Source organism: Spea bombifrons, chromosome 1 (assembly GCF_027358695.1).
Source record: "Spea bombifrons isolate aSpeBom1 chromosome 1, aSpeBom1.2.pri, whole genome shotgun sequence".
Lineage (NCBI taxonomy): Eukaryota > Metazoa > Chordata > Amphibia > Anura > Pelobatidae > Spea > Spea bombifrons.
Window position 1 is genome coordinate 37,031,556 of NC_071087.1, and position 20,477 is coordinate 37,052,032.

The window sequence follows — 20,477 nt, forward strand, 5'->3', positions numbered from 1 at the left end:
CATGATATAGGTACTCAAGTCTGTTATACGTGAATTGAGCCATCAAGAAAATCCATAAAGATTGTATTTGTGTGTGATGGTGTAGGCTTTTTTCTTTCGGGTATGTACTTACCAGATTCTCTTTATGGAATAATAAATATCATTACACATTATAGAAAAAAAGTCCTTAGAGTTGTAACCTATTCAAGGTTATTCTTATTTACGCTGAGACAGATGGAAGCAAAAAGAAAATGTTGGATGTGACAGATTTGCATGGAATAACCAAAAATGCTTTTACTCAAACGGCAGTATAGTTTGCGCCAGACATAGTGTTTTCCTTGATGGCCAAAAAGCTAAATTTTAGTCTCATGTGACCAGAATAGCTTCTTCCATATGTTTGTGCAGACTCCCACATGTCTTTTGGCAAACAGCAAACATGTTTGCTTATTTTTCTTTAAGAAATGGCTTTTTTTTATCTGGCCACTCTTCTGTAAAGCCCAGCTCTGTGGAGTGTACGTCTTAAAGTGGTGCTATGGACAGATACTCCAATCTCTGCTGTGGCGCTTTGCTGCTCCTTCAGTTATCTTTGGTCTCTTTGTTGCCTCTCTGATTAACCAACGTACCTGGTATTTCCGGGTCAAAGGTCACCGGCAGACCGGGACGTACCAGGTACATCATCAATGATGCGTGATCCCAGCGTCGCTATGGACGCTGGGATCGCGAGGAGCGGCTGCTACTGACCGCTTGGTGTCCCCAGCGATCCGTAGCAGCCACTCCCCCTCAATTCCGTGCACGTGATCAATTTGCAGCGAATCACGAGCACGGAATTTAAATATTTTTTAAAAAAACTGCGGCCTTCAAGGGAAGACGCAGTTTGCCAATGCCGGTCCTGAAGAGGTTAATGGTGCTCTGCGGGATGTTCCACGTTTCAGATATGTTTTTATAATCCAACCCTGATCTGTACTTCTCCACAACGTTGTCCCTGACCTGTTTGGAGAGCCTCTTGGTCTTCATCGGGCCCCTTGCTTGGTGCTGCCCCTTGCTCATTGGTGTTGCAGACTTTGGGTGTTGTGTTGGGTGTGTATATATATATATGTGTGTATATAACAGGGATCATGTGACACTTGGATTGCACACAGGTGGACTTAACTAATTGTGTGACTTGTGAAGGTAATTGGTTGCTCCAGATGTTATCTAGGAGCTTCATAGGAGTATTCAAAGTGGGTGAATACGTATCCACGCACCACTTTTCAGTTTGTTTTTTAGATTTTTTAGAGTTATTTTCTTCACTTCACCTATGTGGACTATTTTGTGTATGTCCATTACATGAAATCTAAATAAAAAATCCATTTTAAATGCAAAAAGGAGGTGAAAACTTTTGCAAGGCCTTGTACGCTTCCGTCTTTTTCGAATTGTGATTTCCCTGATTACTTTTATGTTTATTAGTATTGGATCATTATGCAGACATTATGCACTGAAAATATTCTTTAGGTGTAGTCCTCCTTAATTTAACCCTTTGGCAATGTGGATACAGTCCATACATAGATGTAGATTACATAGGCAAATTTGGTGGCCTTTTTAGAGTAATGTTTGGGTTTTGTTAGTTTTTTTTATTTTCTGGTCTGGTAACTGGTGTATAATTTCAAGGTTGCGTTGTTGCTTGTGCACTGCACTTGGCATTACATTGAGCCCGACTTCTCATTCTTCCTTGCAATGGCTAAGGAATGAAAATAACTGCCTCAAAAATAGCATAACATGGCCACTTTAGGAAGCATTTTTGATTAAGCAATTAAAAGCACCCACATTCCATTACAGTGGAGCTGTTAGAAGAACCTGTTGTACAGAATAGTATGGCTTCAAGTGAGAGAAATCGGTGACCGGTTGTCGCAGAGCTAGATGTCTTGGTGCAATATTTTGCCTTCTTCCTGTTTTTGATCGAACGTTACTACTGTTTGTCTTGTTGCCTGGCAGCCTGCGAGGTGGATGGCTTTAAACACAGTGCTTTTAAGTCACTGAGCACTTCACAACTGTCCTTTTTTGTTTTTTTTGTCTTTCTGCAATGTTTGCTTAAGAAAAAAACTCTAGAAATGTTGCTGCTGCTTTAAAGAAAATTGGATCCGTTTAACTACGGTGGGTATTTGCTGTGACTAAGAGAAACCTGTAGTTGTAGCCTAAGTGGGAGAGTAGGAGTCTTACGATATTAAGGGGGGTGATCGATCCTCTTTGAAGAAACAACGTTTCTGTGGATTTTTGGCTCTCGTGGTAGAGGGGCAGTAAGTGTTTTCCTACGTATGTGTAACCTTTTCTTATGTATGTAGTAGCAAGTAGGTATCTAAATGTCCCTGTGCGGCATGACTAAGTAACGCATATAAGTGGACAATAAACACAGTCTGAAGGCAGGAAGCAGCCCCTTAAAATTAAATTAACACTTTTCTAAGTGAAGCTCTTCTGGTTTAGTGGGGAAATTGGATCCGTAATATAAACCCAACCACTAGCCGCAGCAGATTTACAGTTCAGCTAGTCTCTTTAAAGATTACTGATATTATTTTAATACATTTGATTGTCAATTTTTCTTATTTTAATGTCTTGTCCAAACCAGGAGGCTTTCTACCTTAGAATCAGCTAATTATTAGCTCATCAGATCTTGCTTCAGAACATGGTTTGTAGTAACTCTAAAAGAACCTTCTTTGTTTTCATGATCCAAGTAATAAGCTTTTTGGTTGTGATTGAATTATTTTAGAAGATCATCTGATTTTGTTTGTTTCAGAACATGGTTTGTAGTGACTCTTAAAAGAACATTCTTTGTTGTCATGATCCATCAATTAACATGACTTAAGCCAGTAGTGTGGAAGTGATTTGGTGTATATTTGTACTGACATCAGATATGTGAGATGCGTCTTCTAAAATGATGGTTTACTGTGCTTAGTCCTACATAAAAAGCAACCAAAGCAGAGCTGGATGTGTACTGTTTTCGATTGCTTTATTTTACGATCCTTTTAAAGTGTATTATTCTGTGCTCGTTTTAGATATTGCTGTATTTTTCTAATGGAAATCACTATGACATCATCTACCCCATTGGATTTGTGGAAAATGCATCCTTGTGCCAATGTAAGTATAGCTGTGTTTTTAAAGCCAAATTGAGTGCTGTTCTTACACTTTTTACCCCCCACTGGTGTACTCAGAAACCACTCTGCTTTCGACATGTTAATTGTTTCTTGTCACCCAAGAATGAACACACAGTGACAAGCTCTTCTTATTGTCATTACTTGGTTAACTTTAAATTACATTTTATTTACAGAGCGCCAGCAGATTCTGTAGCGATATATATTACTATAGGGCAGAGTGAAAAGTGACGACAATAATAAAACTGACTATATAAAAAAATTGAAAGTAACATGAACACACATTTCCAGTGTAGTCACTGGCACAGTGAAGTGTTGGATGAGGTGTGATGGGATAAAAACACTTGGTCTGGCAGCATTGTTTCAGAATGCGTTAATGTGGTGAAGGGGAAGAGGAGAAGCCAGTTACTAGAAAGTTGCAGTAATTCAAATTGCTTATCACAAGGGAGGGAATTAGTATTTAGTAGTGTCTTGTCTTGTAGGTGAAAAGTATGAATTGGAAAGATATTTTGCAGGTGAAGGCAGGTGGATTTGGTGAGTGGTAGTTGAAGGAGTGAGCGGGTAGAAGTGTAACCCTAGGGCAGCAAACTTGGGCGTTTGGGTACATTGTGGAATTATTGACAGTTATGTAGATATCATGAATTTGGGGTAGAGGGGCCTGGGGAATACCGAGAGCCTCAGTCTTGGAGGTGTTGAGACTCTAGTAGTAGGATGCCACCCAAGAAGCAGTTTCAGACAGTTTGTCAAGAACAGGAAATTACCAAGGTACTTGACACCCTTGGCGTAGATCCTTACCTGTCTGAATTGATTGCTAGGAATCATGACTTACCCTATGTGTGTTCTTTTTTTCATGTTCTTAAAGCTATAGTGTATGAGCTGCTTTATGAAAAAGTATTGGGTGTTGATGTGACGAAATGTGTGTTAAAAATGGACTCCTGTGAAATGCCAACAGAGGAAGAGGTTTACGACAGTGACGTATCTGGATCAGAGGGGGAAGTTACTGGGTAAGGATAAAGTTATATCTAGTTAAATATAAAACTATTTGAAGTGGATCCATCACCTTCAAAGCATTTGGCATGATTTAGTGTATTTCTCAAGATGCTAGGCAGTGTTTTTGGCAATTAAGCTAATTTGATGATAAGCAGCTGTTTAAGCAGTGAAAATCCTGTTGCTACGAAAGTATAATACTTTTTCCTGGTGGCATTGCTCTAAAGGGACCTTTTTGTTGCTTATTAGTTGATATTGTCACTGACATGCCACCCTAATTATGTGTCCCACTACATGACTATGTGACATATTAATCAAATATAGTAATGCACTTTATTTAATGCACGTGGCTTTCAAGTCAAATAGAATGGTGCTGTGACTTTTTTCCCCCTTTTCAGGAGTGAAAATGCGAGTTTTGCTGACATGAATGGATATAAGGCTCATAAAGCTGGCAAGGTATGTCTCATTGCTTTGCCTAGGAGTCACGCAATGTTTAGTCCTCAAAAGTCCTTATGAAATGTTTATTTTACTCATATTCTTCATTTGCTTTGCCTGATCTGAAATGGTAGACACTGACCTGCATAAAATAAAAGTATCTTCTAATGGAAGTGTAGATTTCCAGTGCCTGTGTAAGCAGAATAATGTCGCATTTTCTAGCGCAATCCCATTTTCTTAGCACGGGTGTGATTACCATACAAGAAAAATCTGTGTGAATTATAGGCAATCTGAATGTTATGTTATTTTGGCAGTAAATGTAACTTTCCTTGCTTCATAACCTTCTGCTATGCTATTCTATGCTTGAGGAAGAAGGCTTGGATTGTGTAAGGAAAGTCTATAGATGCTACCATACTATTTCTGAGTTTTTGTTAACATGCAGTGGCCTCAAAAAAAGGATGGAGATGCTTCGGTTCATCAGAACGTCCTGCGATCTCTTAACCCAGCAGTTTACAGAAATGTTGAATATGAAGTTTGGCTGAGGTCACAGAAAGGTAACCTAAAGCTAACAGTGTGTCAATTCTAGTAAAAAAAAAAACAAACAAACTATTTTTTTAATTATTGTATGCTATTGGTATTAATTGCATAAATATCTGTATTTTGGTATTTTCTCATCTTGCCTTATGTGATAAAGCTTACCATCGAACATCTCCATAGACCTCCTCTCCCAGTATATGTGCACCTGAGCAGATACAGAAACACTGTTACCTTTCGTAATAAATGTGTCCTCTTATTTTATAAATAAAAAAGTGCTCGCACACACTGTCCAAGCAGCGTCTCTTGTCCTGCCAAGGGGAAGCAGGAATCCAGTGGTGTCACGTGAATTTGTCACATGACCCTGCAAGTTCCTGTTTCCCCTTGGGTTCAGTTCAGGTAAGGGGTGGGGGAGGGGTGTATGAACGAGTGTGTGAATTAGGGAATGAATGAATGTGTGTGAAAGCACGGATGTGTAAGTAGGGGGGGCATGGCACAGGGAGGCTGTAAGTGATGTGCACCCCATCCTGCAGGGCAGCATTTTATCTGCTAGCAGCATCAATACACAAGGGGGGCAGCTAGCTGGGGCCATTGCATAAATCATTACTTACGCGAGGGGCAGGCTGGGGGCATAAATACACATAGTGCTCGCTGGAGGCATAAATACACATAGTGCTGGCTGGAGGTGGCAATACAAAAGGGGGCAGTCATTTTTGGCAAGTGCATCCAGAGTTTTTGGTTTCAGTCCAGAATTTTCATTTCTATGCATCCCTATGTAATAACACTTTCTCAACAGGTAACCAGGAATAGTATAAAAAAAAAATGTTATGTGCCAAGAGGCAATATTAATTTGATTTACTGCTTCAGTTCCTCTGTGCCTTATCATGTATTGATAATCTCTTGTATTTAATTGTTTACATATTGCTGTTTTTTCCCGCAGACCAACAAAAACTTGACTTTTCCATTGCTGCTGGGATGCAATATTCTGCTGGTGATAAATGCCAGGTGAGTGTGACATTTAGCATGGGTTGTGTAAAGCACAATGCACACATCTGTAATACTGCACTGCATATGGTCAGATAAAACACCCCATGCACCGTAATATGTGTATCAGAAACATATCTGAACATTAAGCTTTTTTTATTGTGCCATTTCAAGTATCATCAACATATGTGCCTTCTTCAGGATCTGCACAGCCGGTAAAGGAAATCTTGCTGACCAGCTTTTAACGTTGCCACTAGACTAACCTCTGGCGCTTGATTTCAGATACGTGTTTAATGGTTCTTAAAAGACTCATTGGAAGGCTTTTCCCTTTATGAACCACTGTGATCCAGATTTAGTGCAGGCACTCTTCATAAATGCTCTTCAATGTGTTTTTTCAAGCACTTTATGCATTAATGAGTAGAAATAATTTCTTCATCCCAAAAGAAAATAAAACATTGGATATTTGCTTGTAATTTCATCCAGTCAGTGTTTTCTGTCCATGAGTTCATGTGGTTGAAATTTGCTATTGAAATGTTGTTCTATTTGTAGGATTTTGTGTCTTTAACCCCTTGATGACAATTGACATGCCAGGACCGGTACGTCTTTAAACGGGTGCAGAAAGCGAACTATTTTCGCTTTCTGCACCGAAACGGCGTTGCTGTAATGCCTCGACCTCGAGGCATTCAGCAACGCCACGATCGGCACCAGGGGCCATGTCTGGCCCCTCCCCGGGGCGTCAACATCCGCCATAACAGCCGCCGCTGCAGGTGATCTTCGCCATCAAGCAAGATGGCGGCTGCCCTGTAAAAAAAAAACAATAAAGACTAAAAAGTTCGCTAGACGGTCTCCAGACCATCTAGAGAACTCTGGCTCCACTTGCAGGTTGAATACAGGTACTGCATTCAACCATGCAAGTCAATGGAGCTCAGCTTTCTAATCACAGTGTGATTAGTAAAAATACATTAAAAATAAAATAAAATTAATAATAATTAGAAAAAAATAGTAAAAAAACAGTAAAATGTAAAAATAATTTCCCACTGATGTCACTATCAGGGGAACCTTCAAGTTGAAAAAAAATGTAAAAAAGGCAAAAAAAAAATATATATATATATATATAAAATATATTTTTGTGAGCAAGTCCTAAAATTAGCATATTAGCTTAAAACAATTCCCGCATGGAAAGAGTTAAAATACTGGCATATTAAATGCCCATGGGGTGTCTACTTTTAAAAAATGTATGATTTGATGGGGTAAATTGAATTGGCCAGGTTCAACAAGGTCCCAATTAACACCGGGGGAAGGATGGCCACACATCTAATTTCCAATTTAAAAAAATGCACACGTACCAAATGTGGCCTTTTAGTTCCCCAAAAAAATGACAAACCCATGCATGTGGGGTATCACTGTACTCAGGAGATGTTGCTGAACACATATTGGGGTGTCGTGTGACAGTGGCATATACCAGGAGCTGTAAATTCATACATAAAGTAGGTGTGTGTGGGAAAAATACACACAAAAAAATACTACTGCAAACTTTGAAACAATGCTGGTGGTAAAATGTGTGCATGCAAAGAGTTAAAACACCAGCATTTAAAATACCATGTGGTGTGTAGTTTTCAAAAATATATGGTTTTGTTGGGCACACTGAAATGGCCAGACTCAAAGATGTACCAAATAGGGCATGGGCAGTGGATCCCCAAATGCCAAAGTTCAACATTGAAAAATGTGCATGCCCCAAATGTGGCCCTTTTGCCCCCAAACAGCCAGGCAAAATCATTCATGTGGGGTATCACTGCGCTCAGGAGATGTTGCTGAACAAATATTGGGGTGTTTTGTGATAGTGACATATACCAGAACCTGTTTATTCATACCTGAAGTAAAATGTGTGTGAAAAAACAAATGCAAAAAAATTACTACCATAAAGTTTGACAAAGGCTGATGGTAGAATAAGTGCTTGGAAAGGGTTAAAATACTAGCATTTGGAATACCCTGGGCTGTCTAGTTTTCAAAAATATATGACTTGATAGGGTAAATTGCATTGGCCGGCTTCAAAGATACCCGAAATGGCACATGGGGGGAAGAATTACCAGATCTGGAAAAAATGGCTTTGAAATAGCAAAACGCTACCTGTACTTATTGCCCCATAATGTGTAGAAAAAAGCAAAAAAAACATAAAAACATTGGGTATTTCTAAACTCAGGACAAATAGTAGAATCTATTTAGCAGGTTTTTTTATTACCTTTTATAGATGAGTAAAAGATTTTTCAACTAAAAGTTAGAAACAGTCATTTTTTTCTAAATGTTTCACCATATTTTATACTTTTTTTTAATAGTAAATAATACGATACAATCAAAACAATGTCATCTAAAGAAAGCCCTTCTTGTCCTGAAAAAAACAATATATAATGTGTGTGGGTTCAGTAAACGGGAAAGAAGAAAATTACAGCTAAACACGAGCAGCGTAGAAATGTTAAAACAGAGCCTTAGCCTGTAAGATATTACATATTTTTTACTGTGCTTTTGTAAACTTAATATTTTTTGTTAAAGGTTCGCTTAGAGCCTGGTGGAAAGTTTTATAATTGCCACATTCAGGAAGTTAGTGTGGAGAACGGACCCGTTGTTGTGTTTGTGGAAGAGCTGGGGAAGAAGTAAGTTTGTTAATGCTCTTTTGGAAATAAATCTTTTCTGTGATGTCTGGGTACCTTTTTATAAGCACTGTAACTAATATGAGTGAATACATCTATGTCATCAATAAAACACAGTAACCAGCACAGTATTGTCTATGTGGTGGACCAAGCCCATAAACAGGGACATGTGAAAACATTGTCATGATATTCAGTGAGCTATCAATTTGGATCTTTGCATTTTGGGCAGAATGGCCATTATTTTTGTAGTTACCCTGATCACCCAAGCCACAATTCTTCTTGTACAAAAATATGAGGTATTTCGTTCTAGTAGTATGAGATCACAATGATTCTAGAACTGAATTGCCATTAAAAACTGTTTATCTTGGCTACCTACTCATTTTCTTCTTTCTATTTTCCTTCTACCACTTGTGATTTGTTTTTTGTTCAGAATTACCTTATTATTATCCTGTTCATGTTTGCCTTCATTCAGTGTTTTAAACTCTACTTAATCAACACCTTAGACAATTACAGCAAAGCATCTGATTATATATAAATTTGATACTGCAGCCTCCTGTCCCAGTGATAACAGATGTGGCAAACATATGACTGGTAATTTGAGCTTTCAAACATCGCCCTGCCACCTTTCATTTTTCCCTTTTTTCTTGTAGGCATAATGTTCAACTGAAAAACCTTAAACCGGTCTCACTGACAATCGGTAACACAGATGGCTGGAGCACTGTATCTGGAAAAAAGATAAAGAAGGGCCCTGGAAGTGGTTCAAGTGTGCAGCTTGGTAATCATTTGTTTCCATTGTATGTTTCTACTTTGAGTTGTTGGCTGAATGAAAAAAATATGCATTTGCTTTATCCGTCTTCAGTAAAAGATCACAGAGGACAAAGGGGCTCCAGCAAACCGATAAAGCCACAGGCTGCGTCATCTCCCCATCCTCAGCAAGGTGCTGGTAACAAAGGCTCGTCATTGCAGTCATCAGATCAGTCAGCCCAGTGTGAGAGCAAGGAACGGAGCAGGACTCCCCCAAAAGTGCCTGGAAGGTAAACGCATTATATTTTTTTATTTTATAAACATCTAATGATGATTGCTTGGAAATCAGTGCCTCTAAAGAGTCAGATCACAGCCATTGAAATCAGAGCACTTGTCTACAGAGACACTTAAACTTATCTTTGGAAAACACTTTTACAGAATACACTAGACAACCATATGTAGTAGTAGTATTATTAATTTTAGGTTTATCAGCCACATCCATTGATAACAGGTGTATGAAATCAAGCACATAGGCAGCCATCTCCATAGACAAACATTGGCAGTAGAATAGGTCGCTCAGTGACTTTAAACACGACACTGTTTGCCCCAAGTCAGTTTCTGAAATTTCTGTTCTGCTAGAGCTGCCCCAGTCCACTGTAAACTCTATTATTGTGAAGTCGAAGCATCTAGAAGTAACAGCTCAGCCACAAAGATGTAGACCACGCACACACAGTGTGGGGCTGCTAAGTGCTGAACGGTATAAAGATCACCTGTTCTCTGTAACGTCACTCATTAAAGAGTTCCGAATTGCCTCTGGAAGCTATATAAGCACAAGCACTGTGCGTTGGGAGCTTTATGAAATGTGTTTCCTTGGCCAAGCACCCGCATACAAGCTGAAGATCACCATGCACAATGCATAGTGTTGGCTGGTGCGATATAAAGCACACCGCCACTGGACTGTAGCTCAGCGGATGCCGAATCCCGAATCACTTTCTAGAAGTGTGATGGACGAGTGGAGGAAGGATAAAGGTCTTGGGGCTGTTTTTTCAGGGTTTGGGACCCTTTGTTCCAGTGATTCGTAATGTTATTGCTACAGCAAATACATTTTAGACAATTGTATGCTTCCAACTGTGGCAACAGTCCTCTTCCAGCATGACCACGCACCTATGCACAAGGTTCAAAAATACATGGTTTTATGAGTTTGGGTTGAAGAAACTCGAGTGACCTGCACAGAGCCCAGACCTTAACCTCATTGGACACCTTTGGGAGGAATTTGAAGGCTGCTATCTGCTCTGTGAAACGCTGCCCCCTACATCACTTGGCATTATGCTTCAAAGTTCAATATATATATATACAATGAGGGTGGCGCAGAATCACTGAAATACTTAAAACATAAATGCTTCATAGTGTAGCGTATTAATTCGATAAAATATGAATTATGTGTAATGTACTCGCAAAAACAATGTGATAAGGAAGCATTTCAAACAGCAGATGGGATAAAATCTTCTTAAAGGAGGAATGGAAAGCCGCCCAACACTGGAGTCACTCACAAGATGTTATTGCACCCTTAAGTTTAATAAGAAGTGCACTGAAGGCAGTATATAGAGTAATAGAATCAATCACACAGTAACAGAACAGCAGATAAAAGAATTGATGAGTACATTTACAGGCTCTTAACGTGTTTTTCTGGATCAGGCATCTGCACTTTTGTTTTTATAATATTTTTGAGAAGATCTGACCCCATCTGCTGTTTGAAAGGCTTCCTTATCGCATTGTGTTTGTGAGTGCGTTACACATCTGATTAATATACACTATGATGTTCATGTTTAATTATTTTTGCACCACTCTGATTGTATATTTGTTCACAAAGAATAAATGACAGTAACTGATGAGATTTGGAAGCAGCTGTAGTAGACTGGAATAAATTGAATTGTAAAATGCATGAAGTATTGTAAGACTTTGTAATGTACACGGAGATATAACTCTTCTTTACGCTGGTAAACAAAGGGTACTATTGTAGAATAGTTTGTTTTTCATTAAATATTAATAATATTAATAGTAAATTAATATTTTATTTTTTTGTTTAAGTTACTTATCAGAGCCACTGAAAAAAATGGTTTTGGAAGAAAAATACAGAAAGCCCTGTAGTTTTAAAAGATGTTGGGCATGTGTGTGAATGAATCAGGCATGGTCTGCTTTAAATCACCTCGATCACTGTCGACAGGAAGCTTGAGCGAACTGAAGAATCTTGTTACTTCAAACGCGAGAGTGTCCATTTTGGTCTGACTCCAGAAGAGCGTCAGGAGAGACAAGTCATCGAGGAGTCAAGGTCTTTGTACGAGCTGCAAAGCAGGGACCAGGATGCATTTCCGGCCCTTTCGGTAAGCCCTGTGAATGGATACTGAAATTCTGTTATAGGAAAGAGGCATAACCCTGTATAATAAGGGAAATCTTGCTTAGAAAGAAAAATACCCCAGTTGCCTGCAATCATGTGAGAAGAGGTTTTCACTTGGATCTCTGGATAATGATGAAAGTTGTGTAGTTATTCTGCATAGTAAATACAAATTGTAAATACAAATGTACACCTTTTTTAAATACATTTATTTTCAGTTTTTTATTTTAATGCTTTGCGGTTGCTTAAAAATATAAGTGTTCTGACGGGGATCCCTGCTGGTTGATTTGAAGCAATCATTTTGTTGTTGAAAACATAATCAAGGATTTTCAGCTGTGTTTTCCATGTCCCAAGATTGTTCAGTCCTCCAAATTTGCCTTTTTGGACACAGCTAGGAGATATCTTATGATCATTTTTAATTTTAATCGCAACCTAAATTCTAATTAAATTAAGAGTAAATTGATGTAGATGAGTTATCAAATTGTGTGTCTGGCTACTGTTCCATCTTCAGTTTGTTACTGTGCATTAGTTGGGTTTATTTGTATAGGGCCCTGGTCTGACTGAAGATCTGTTTTCTTCCATCGTAGGCTCCTTCTCTGGACCAGACTGCAGTTCAGTGTAGTGAGGGCTTCCCTGCAAAAAAAGCCCTAAATCCAAACCCAGAAAAAAGCACGAAGAAAACATCTGAAGGGGAAGATCACAAACAGAAAGGTTTTTAAGACTTTCTATTTAATATGTTTCTTAGACACACTAGTCACACGCATTTTGTCAACTAATCAATGAACGACAGACTGTTGTAAGGAAAAATGCCAAGGTACCAAATTCGTACACTTTGTTACCACTCGCATAGTTGTGTTAATCTGGAGTCTAGTTGTTAGGCATTAACAAGTTGTACTTCCTGTTGTGCGTTGGCCATTTTCCAGGCATTCGGTATATATCTAGATGCTTTGATTATGAAACTAGAGTGTCAACTAGAGGCACAGAGTTTTAGCAGTGTTGCTGGAAGCAGTTTTATTTCTCGTTTCAGCTTCCAAATTGGCTCAGTCGACAAAAGAGAAGGATCAGAAAGCAGCTGAGGTGAGCCCAGAATTATTTTTAAATGTGCGATACTTCTCTGCATCTTAATGTCCCATCGTTGGCATTTAACAAATCCCATACCAACTTCTCTTACTAAGTGATGTCTGCTTCACAGAATGTAACTGAGACACCTGCTACCTCAGACGTTGCCTCTGTTCTTCCATCCCCTGCTGAGCTTCCTACTCCAACCACAGTGCCTTCTGCATCCCCGGCTGAAACGGAATGGTCAGGTTAGTCTGGCGTATCATTGACGGCCCACCACATAAGTATTTTCAGCCTTCCAAAGTAGTTATAACTTTCTGAAACAATTAGCATATTTGCCTGATTTATCAGATACATTTGGTAAGAAAACACTTTATATTTACTAAGGTAGAATTGTTACCTATAATAAACATTTAGGTATTTTCTGTTTCAGTATACAGAACAGTATGTATTGTTTTATTTTTATTTTTTTTTAGCAATGATAAACTACTACATTTTATTGTGTTAACTTTTTAATTGAATTTACACATGCCCAATTTTAACATACCGTATTTGCTTGATTATAAGACAACCCCCCAAAATTTTGGAAAAAAAGAAAAAGCCTGAATATGACTACCTGAATATGAAAGCCTGAATATGACAACCTCTGCTGCTGCCCCGCACTTCCGCCCGGGCTTCTTTGATGGAGTGCCGGAAGGTTCAGCAGCAGAGGTTGTCTGTGCACATCAGGCAGACGTCCACTGGCTGCCAGAGAGGAGGATCCGGATCCCCTGCAGCGCTGCGGGGGATCTGGATCTCAGTCTTATAGTCAGACCTCTATTTGAGGTTGGATTATAAAACGACCTTGACTATTAGACAAGGGGTATTTTTGTGGGGAAAAAAATAGCAAATACGGCATAAATATCTAACTATATGGATTTCCCGTTGATATCATTCAGATGAGTCAAGTCGACCTCCTGTTCAATTCCCTTGGGGACCCCAGGGTGATTTGTGGTTCCAAAGTGCTGCTTTTATAAATGGCTCCTATGTATACCTGTCTAATAAATACATATGTATCTTTGAACAATGGAAGTCTTTATAAGTAATGTAAACGCACATTTACATTTCTGATAACCCCGTCTGATTTTGTTGTGTCTCACATTTCAGGTATTCCAGCACCCACACCTGCACCATATGGGGCAGGACCAGATTCTAGTGTGTTACAACCTCAGGTAACATCACCTGCATTCACGCAGCTTCCAGTTTCAGTACCAGCTGTTAACCAACCCTTACTGCCTATACCTCAGGCACTGAGTGCTTTTCAGGACCCTCTCTATCCTGGCTTCCCTTTGAATGAAAAGGGTGAAAGTGCCACTTTACCTCCCTATTCATTTTGCAAGACCGGGGAAGACCTTCCCATGGGTAAGTTTTTTTGCTTTTTTAAAAGTTTTGATTATGTTGTTGAAATTTCATGATGGCACTTGCCTGTCCATTATCACTTAAGGGCTGTTTGGTATCAAGATGACACTTTTGAAATAGTACATCCAGCTTTTTTGTCTTGCTGACAGAGGAGGTTCTCTGTCAGCTGGAGCTAGCATCTCTGATTTCCAAATGTCCGCTTTGGTGTAGTGGTGATCAGAACAAGTGCCGGTACACTTTTAGAATGTGCCATCAATGTTTCTGCACAGATCCAAGTAGTAGAGACCATAGTGCAGGCATGTCCAAAGTCTGGCCCGAGGGCCAATTGCGGCCCGCGTTCCGGACTGATAAGGCCCCACAGATAAGTTGCCCAAATATAGATCTGTTTTTTTGATATTAAAGGCAGAGTGATTTAACACCCGTTTAGATTTGTCATCCAAGTCACAAAATGAAAAGTATGCCGTTTTCAATAAACTTTGCATAAAATAGTTAACTTGAATTTAATTTTAATGGTTCAAAGAATGTCAGGCAAAATGGTCGGCCCTCGCACATGTTCACTTCATCAAATCTGGCACTCTTCGAAAAAAGGTTTGGACATGCCTGCCATAGTGGATCTACATAATGACACATGTGCCTGCCCGTTCCCCCTTGTGGCTGATCACACATACTGCAGGAGGGCAGAGCTGAGTCCTGCTTTTGATCACTAGTTGACAAGCTACAGTCGTGATCAGAGGAAGCAGGGGAAACGAGTGGAAAAAACTAAAGAAATTATATATATATATATATATATATATATATATATATATATATATATATATATATATATATATATATATATATATATATACCGTATTTGCTCGATTATAAGACGAGGTTCTTTTCAGAGCAAATGCTCTGAAAAATACCCCTCGTCTTATAATCGGGGTCGTCTTCTAATCAGACCTCAAATAGAGGTCTGATTATGAGACTAAGATCCAGATCCCCCGCACCGCTGCAGGGGACCTGGATCCTCCTGTCGTCGCCCCCCCCCCCACACACACACTTACCGGTGCTTCCGGAGGTGAAGTTGGCAGCGGGGGTTTGTATGCGTCCGTCGCAAATACCTTCCCCGACTGTCAGAGATCAGAGTTCCCCGCACCGGTGCGGGGAACTTTGATCTCTGACAGCCGGGGAAGGTATTTGCGACGGACGCATACAAACCCCCGCTGCCAACTCCACCTCCTTCCGGCTGCCGCGGAATGAGACGTCAACCCGCTGCCCCGGCAATACAGCAGGAAATTGGAAGCACCGGTAAGTGTAAGTGTGTGTGTGTGTGTGTGTGTGTGTGTGTGTGTAGGGCATTTCTGGAATGCCTTATACCCCTATATGCCACTCTGGCACTTAGGGGGTTAAAAGGCATATTATGGGGCAGAGTGGCATATAGGGAGGTATAAGGCATTTCAGGAGGCAGAGTGGCGTTAAGGGGGCATTTAATAGTGCACTCTGCCTCCTGAAATGCCTTATACCTCCCTATATGCCACTCTGCCCCATAATATGCCTTTTAACCCCCTAAATGCCAGAGTGGCATATAGGGGTATAAGGCATTTCTGGAGGCAGAGTGCTCTATACAATGCCTTTTAACTCCCTTAATGCCACTCTGCCTCCTGGAATGCCTTATACCTCCCTATATGCCACTCTGCCCCATAATATGCATTTTAACCCCCTAAATGCCAGAATGGGATATAGGGGTATAAGGCATTTCTGGAGGCAGAGTGGCACATAGGGGGTCAAAAGGCATACCATGGGGCACAGTGGCATATAGAGGGTTAAAAGGCATATCATGGGCCACAGTGCCATATTGGTGTGGCAAGCCTGGGGGCAGATGTGCGTAACTGGGGGACAGGTTGGAAAATACAAGAAATAAAAACAAAAAAAAATTTTTTTCTCAATCATAGCTTTTATTAAAAAAAATAGTTTACATGAATTAACATTTACTGGTAAAACTTTTTTCCTTTAGGGTCGTCTTATATTCAGGCTTTTTCTTTTTTTCCTAAGTTAATATTCAGATTTTGGGGGGTCGTCTTATAATCAGGGTCGTCTTATAATCGAGCAAATACGGTATATATATATATATATATATATATATATATATATATATATATATATATATATATATATATATATATATATATATATATATATATATATATATATATATATAGTAGAGGTTGTAGCCGTATTAGTCCAGTGGTGTCAATATCAAATAACAGATGGAATAAGTATCTTGTGATAATACCTTTTTTATTGGACTAACAGAATTTAGGAATGACAAGCTTTCGGGAGCTCTTCTCCCTTTCTCAAGTCTAAAGCATATGCTTTAGACTTGAGAAAGGGAGAAGAGCTCCCGAAAGCTTGTCATTCCTAAATTCTGTTAGTCCAATAAAAAAGGTATTATCACAAGATACTTATTCCATCTGTTATTTGATATATATATATATATATGTATGTATATATGTATGTATGTATGTATGTATAACCTAAACGTTTTACAAATATATAAAAAGTAGTCTATGTATGGGAGCATTTGGCCAGCCAAGACGTGAAATATTACTGTACTTGGGGAGGTTACTTGGACCAATTTATGTTCAGCATGCTCACAGTGTTTTAAAATCTTACTGCTAATCAATATTAGAACAGGAAAAGGGGAGTCATGATTGGACAAACATAGTAAAAATGGAAAACAAAAGGTTAAAATTTGAAAAACCCTTGGTCATAAAGGGGTTAAATATAGCACTGCAATTAAATACAAAAGTATGATTTAATTGTTTTATATATTTATCATATTTTTGATATTATTCCTATTGCTAAATCTTTCACATTTCAATGATAACATTTTTTTCTTTTTTATTAAATCATACAGATAAAAATATTTTACGATTCTTTTTCAACCTTGGCTTAAAGGTGAGTTTTAATATTTTTTTTTCTCCTTTGTATTGTTGGTGTTTTATAAGGTGGTTAAATATACAAATGTGAATATTTGTCACTGTTAATATACATCATATTGTAATATGCAGTTTAATGCAAATCATACAGTGTAGTGGAACCTACTTTTTTTTGTATGCATGACCCCCAGCAACCAGAGGCTCAGCTAAAATTTAAGGATATTTCACTTCACCAAGAAGTTGCTAGATAAATGGAACACCATTCCAGTAGAATTGGTATCGATAAATACACTGAGGGAATTTAAACATGCACAGCATAGGCGTAACATCATCCTGAATATAAGTAAAGACTGATAAATAACTAGTTTTAGGTTTGCACAGCAGGCATAATGGACAGACTAGGTGGGCTCAAACGGTTCCAACCTGCCAACAAGTGTTGCTGTTTAGGTAAATTTTGCATTTTGAAGCATTAATGGTAAGTTGTCAGTCTTTTACTGTTGACTTGAAAATCTTTGTATATTTAAAGAATGACTACATCCAAGGTTGCAAGTTAGTTAATCTCAGTTTATTTCCTGTGTATATTGCATACAGTTTAAGAAAGTGATGTGCCGCTAACACTTATGTCAATGTTCTTATAGGCATATACATATAACATGTGGCCTCCACAATCATACCTGTACCCTCTCCAGCAAGCGTATGTAAACATGTACAGGGTGTACCCAAATATTCAGTTGTACCCACAAGGCCATTGGATACCAGAGGCTCCCGTAGCACAGAGTGAAGTAGATCCTCCGGTTCTTATCCAAAGGGAATTAAGGGCAGATGATGAACACCCTCAGCCAGCAACTGTCCCCCCAACACTGGTACCTGCATTACTGGAAACCCCTGAAATAGCAGAGCAAGTACCTAATCAGCCTGGATCAAAGATGAAGAATCAAGATGGGCCTCAAAGTGGAAATTTTGAAAGTGTGGCCAAGTCAATGACCCCACAGCCGGCATTCGGGCAAGGTGCATACATGGGAACTCTTCCTATGGCTCCTTCATTTTTCCCTCATTTTTGGTATGGATACCCATATCAAGCATACGTTGAGAATCCTGTTGTCCAGCATAATGTTTTCATAACCTCCCAGGACAGGGTAGTGCCTGAGAATATTTCATCAGGAGGGGCTATAGAAAATAATTTGTCCGTTCAAGGAGCAGTAAAGCAGCTAGTAGATTCAGGGAGTCCAACCAAACCTGGTGTGCCCCCTACCCTGGCTGGAGCAATACACAATCAGACTGGTTCAGTCATTTCCCAGGAGGCACAAATGATAACCACTAGCGTTCCTTTAACTATGGCTGGCCAACAAGATCCTCCAGCAAAGATGATTGACAATAGTGCAACGCCTATGTTAACACAAGCCATAACTAGTGAAGCTGGCAGCGCTGTGGCAGATTGTAAAGTGTCGGCAGAGAAAGGCTTGACTATGGGAAGCTGTCAGATGAACCGTCTAGACGAAAAGTCTCCGAGGGCAAGGGAGGAGAGTTCCGAGGATGAGAGGGAAGTGTCCAACATGCTGAATAGTGGCAGATCAAAGAACTTTTACAACCAGACATATGGCGTCAGGAGGCCTAGAAATGAGAAGTTTTACCAGCCCGGCAGAGGAGGCTACCAACACATACGTAATGAGGATGCCTGGAGAGGACAAAGAGGAAGAGAGGATGGCTATCCACATTACAGAGGTTTCAGAGGCAGACCATACAGAAGACGATCGATGGGGGAGAATTTCAGAGCACAGCACGAATAGTGGCCTTTCCTATGCTATTGCAAAACAGACTTTAATTTATTCAGTTGGAGTATTTTCCCAGAGAAGATAAAACTGATATAATGAACTGGGTTCTGGGAAAGGTTTAAGAAGGGTACAGCATATACTCCTGGACTATATATCCTGTGGTTTTTGACTGGGTTTATATTTATATATATTTTCCCATAGCACTTATATGATGGCAAACAGGACATTGGAATGTGGGGGTCTTTTTCTCTCTCCCATATAAAGCAAAGGTCCTCTTTCTATTTTGACGGGTCATACTTATCTACTGTGTGGGGACAGCAATGGTCTGCTGCAAACTTTTTTAAGCACTAAAAATGTTTTCTCTGAATGTTATTGCAACGGAAAATGAATTCTTGCGCCAAATATAAGTGTTAATTTGGGGCATATAAAAATGCCTTATGGTTTTGCCGGTTCTGGTATATACGATGTTCTTGAATGTGCTTCCGTTTCACAGGCTTTTGAATCTGCAAGTTTATTTCTTACAGCAGATGTGATTAATAGCAAACAGTTTTGGTATATCCTCAGTGGACATAATTGAAGTGAATCGCATGTCTATCTAAAAAAAAAAAAACAAAAAAAAAAAAGCAGAAAGGGAAATAGTATCTGAAAAGTAAAGGGGTTATATTATATTCATGCTATGCATAGTCTTTGCTGCCACCATTCTCATCGATATGTCAGGCTGTTTTTCAAATGATATATTAGCCCCTCTTAGATAGAGCGATGGAGGCAGCCATCACCCTGCTTCTGGTACAGAAATCCAAATTTGAAGAGGTTGAAATCTCCAATAACCATGAATATGCTATATGTTTAGGGTGCTCCCGTAGCCTAAAGCTTCCATAAGCACCCCAAGAAGAAGACTACCCAAAGTTTCCAGTTACATACTGGCTTTATACCGGATGCCGATTTTGTTCCCTTTCATTATGCGTAATCCTTCTGTGGTACCCTGCTAAGGGCTTATGTTGGCACTAATGCTCTCCATATTATGCTCCATGCTGTTTGCAGGGCTATGGCAACATAAATACTACAATAAAGCGTTCACGCTTCTTGTTCTCGCACATAACGAGAGAAGCTGAGCAGGCAATACTGTATTTTGCACTGAGTTTTCTTAGACGTCTAAAGCACGTCAAGTGTTTTATTTTTCAATGTGCCGACAAAGCCGTTTATTACTCCTCGTTTGGTTATTGGCCTTTTAAACTGTATCGAGTTTCATGCTTTTTTTTTTGTGTGTGTGTATACATGGTGACATATGTAATTGCTCCACTGTTTTCATTATCATTGACAATTTCTGTACGTTATACTTGATCGGTTTTCTTTATAGTTGCATAAGTTGTTGCCGAGTGCAGTGTGTTTAGGGAATGGCTAGTTGTCATTATGTTTACATGTCTGTTTTTATTTCCTATATCCATAACATTAAAATTAATTTAGAGCTACTGATCCATGGGTGTGATTGGTGTTTTTGTGCCCTT

General features: G+C 39.3%; 1 protein-coding gene across 1 annotated transcript in view; it reads left to right on the top strand.

Annotated features, from left to right (window-relative positions):
- The window catches only part of OTUD4 (OTU deubiquitinase 4), a 32,424-nt gene extending 12,624 nt beyond the window's left edge, over positions 1-19,800 (top strand). Inside the window, exons 6-20 of the mRNA XM_053460796.1 lie at positions 3,006-3,087; positions 3,964-4,105; positions 4,487-4,544; positions 4,966-5,077; positions 5,998-6,062; positions 8,589-8,689; positions 9,337-9,461; positions 9,546-9,720; positions 11,655-11,811; positions 12,410-12,533; positions 12,850-12,899; positions 13,015-13,129; positions 14,028-14,282; positions 17,179-17,219; positions 17,839-19,800. Of these exons, the coding sequence (XP_053316771.1) occupies positions 3,006-3,087; positions 3,964-4,105; positions 4,487-4,544; positions 4,966-5,077; positions 5,998-6,062; positions 8,589-8,689; positions 9,337-9,461; positions 9,546-9,720; positions 11,655-11,811; positions 12,410-12,533; positions 12,850-12,899; positions 13,015-13,129; positions 14,028-14,282; positions 17,179-17,219; positions 17,839-18,987 (2,751 nt within the window). The 3' untranslated portion in view covers positions 18,988-19,800. The remainder of the gene's footprint in view (positions 1-3,005; positions 3,088-3,963; positions 4,106-4,486; positions 4,545-4,965; positions 5,078-5,997; positions 6,063-8,588; positions 8,690-9,336; positions 9,462-9,545; positions 9,721-11,654; positions 11,812-12,409; positions 12,534-12,849; positions 12,900-13,014; positions 13,130-14,027; positions 14,283-17,178; positions 17,220-17,838) is intronic.
- The last annotated feature ends 677 nt before the right edge of the window (positions 19,801-20,477 follow it).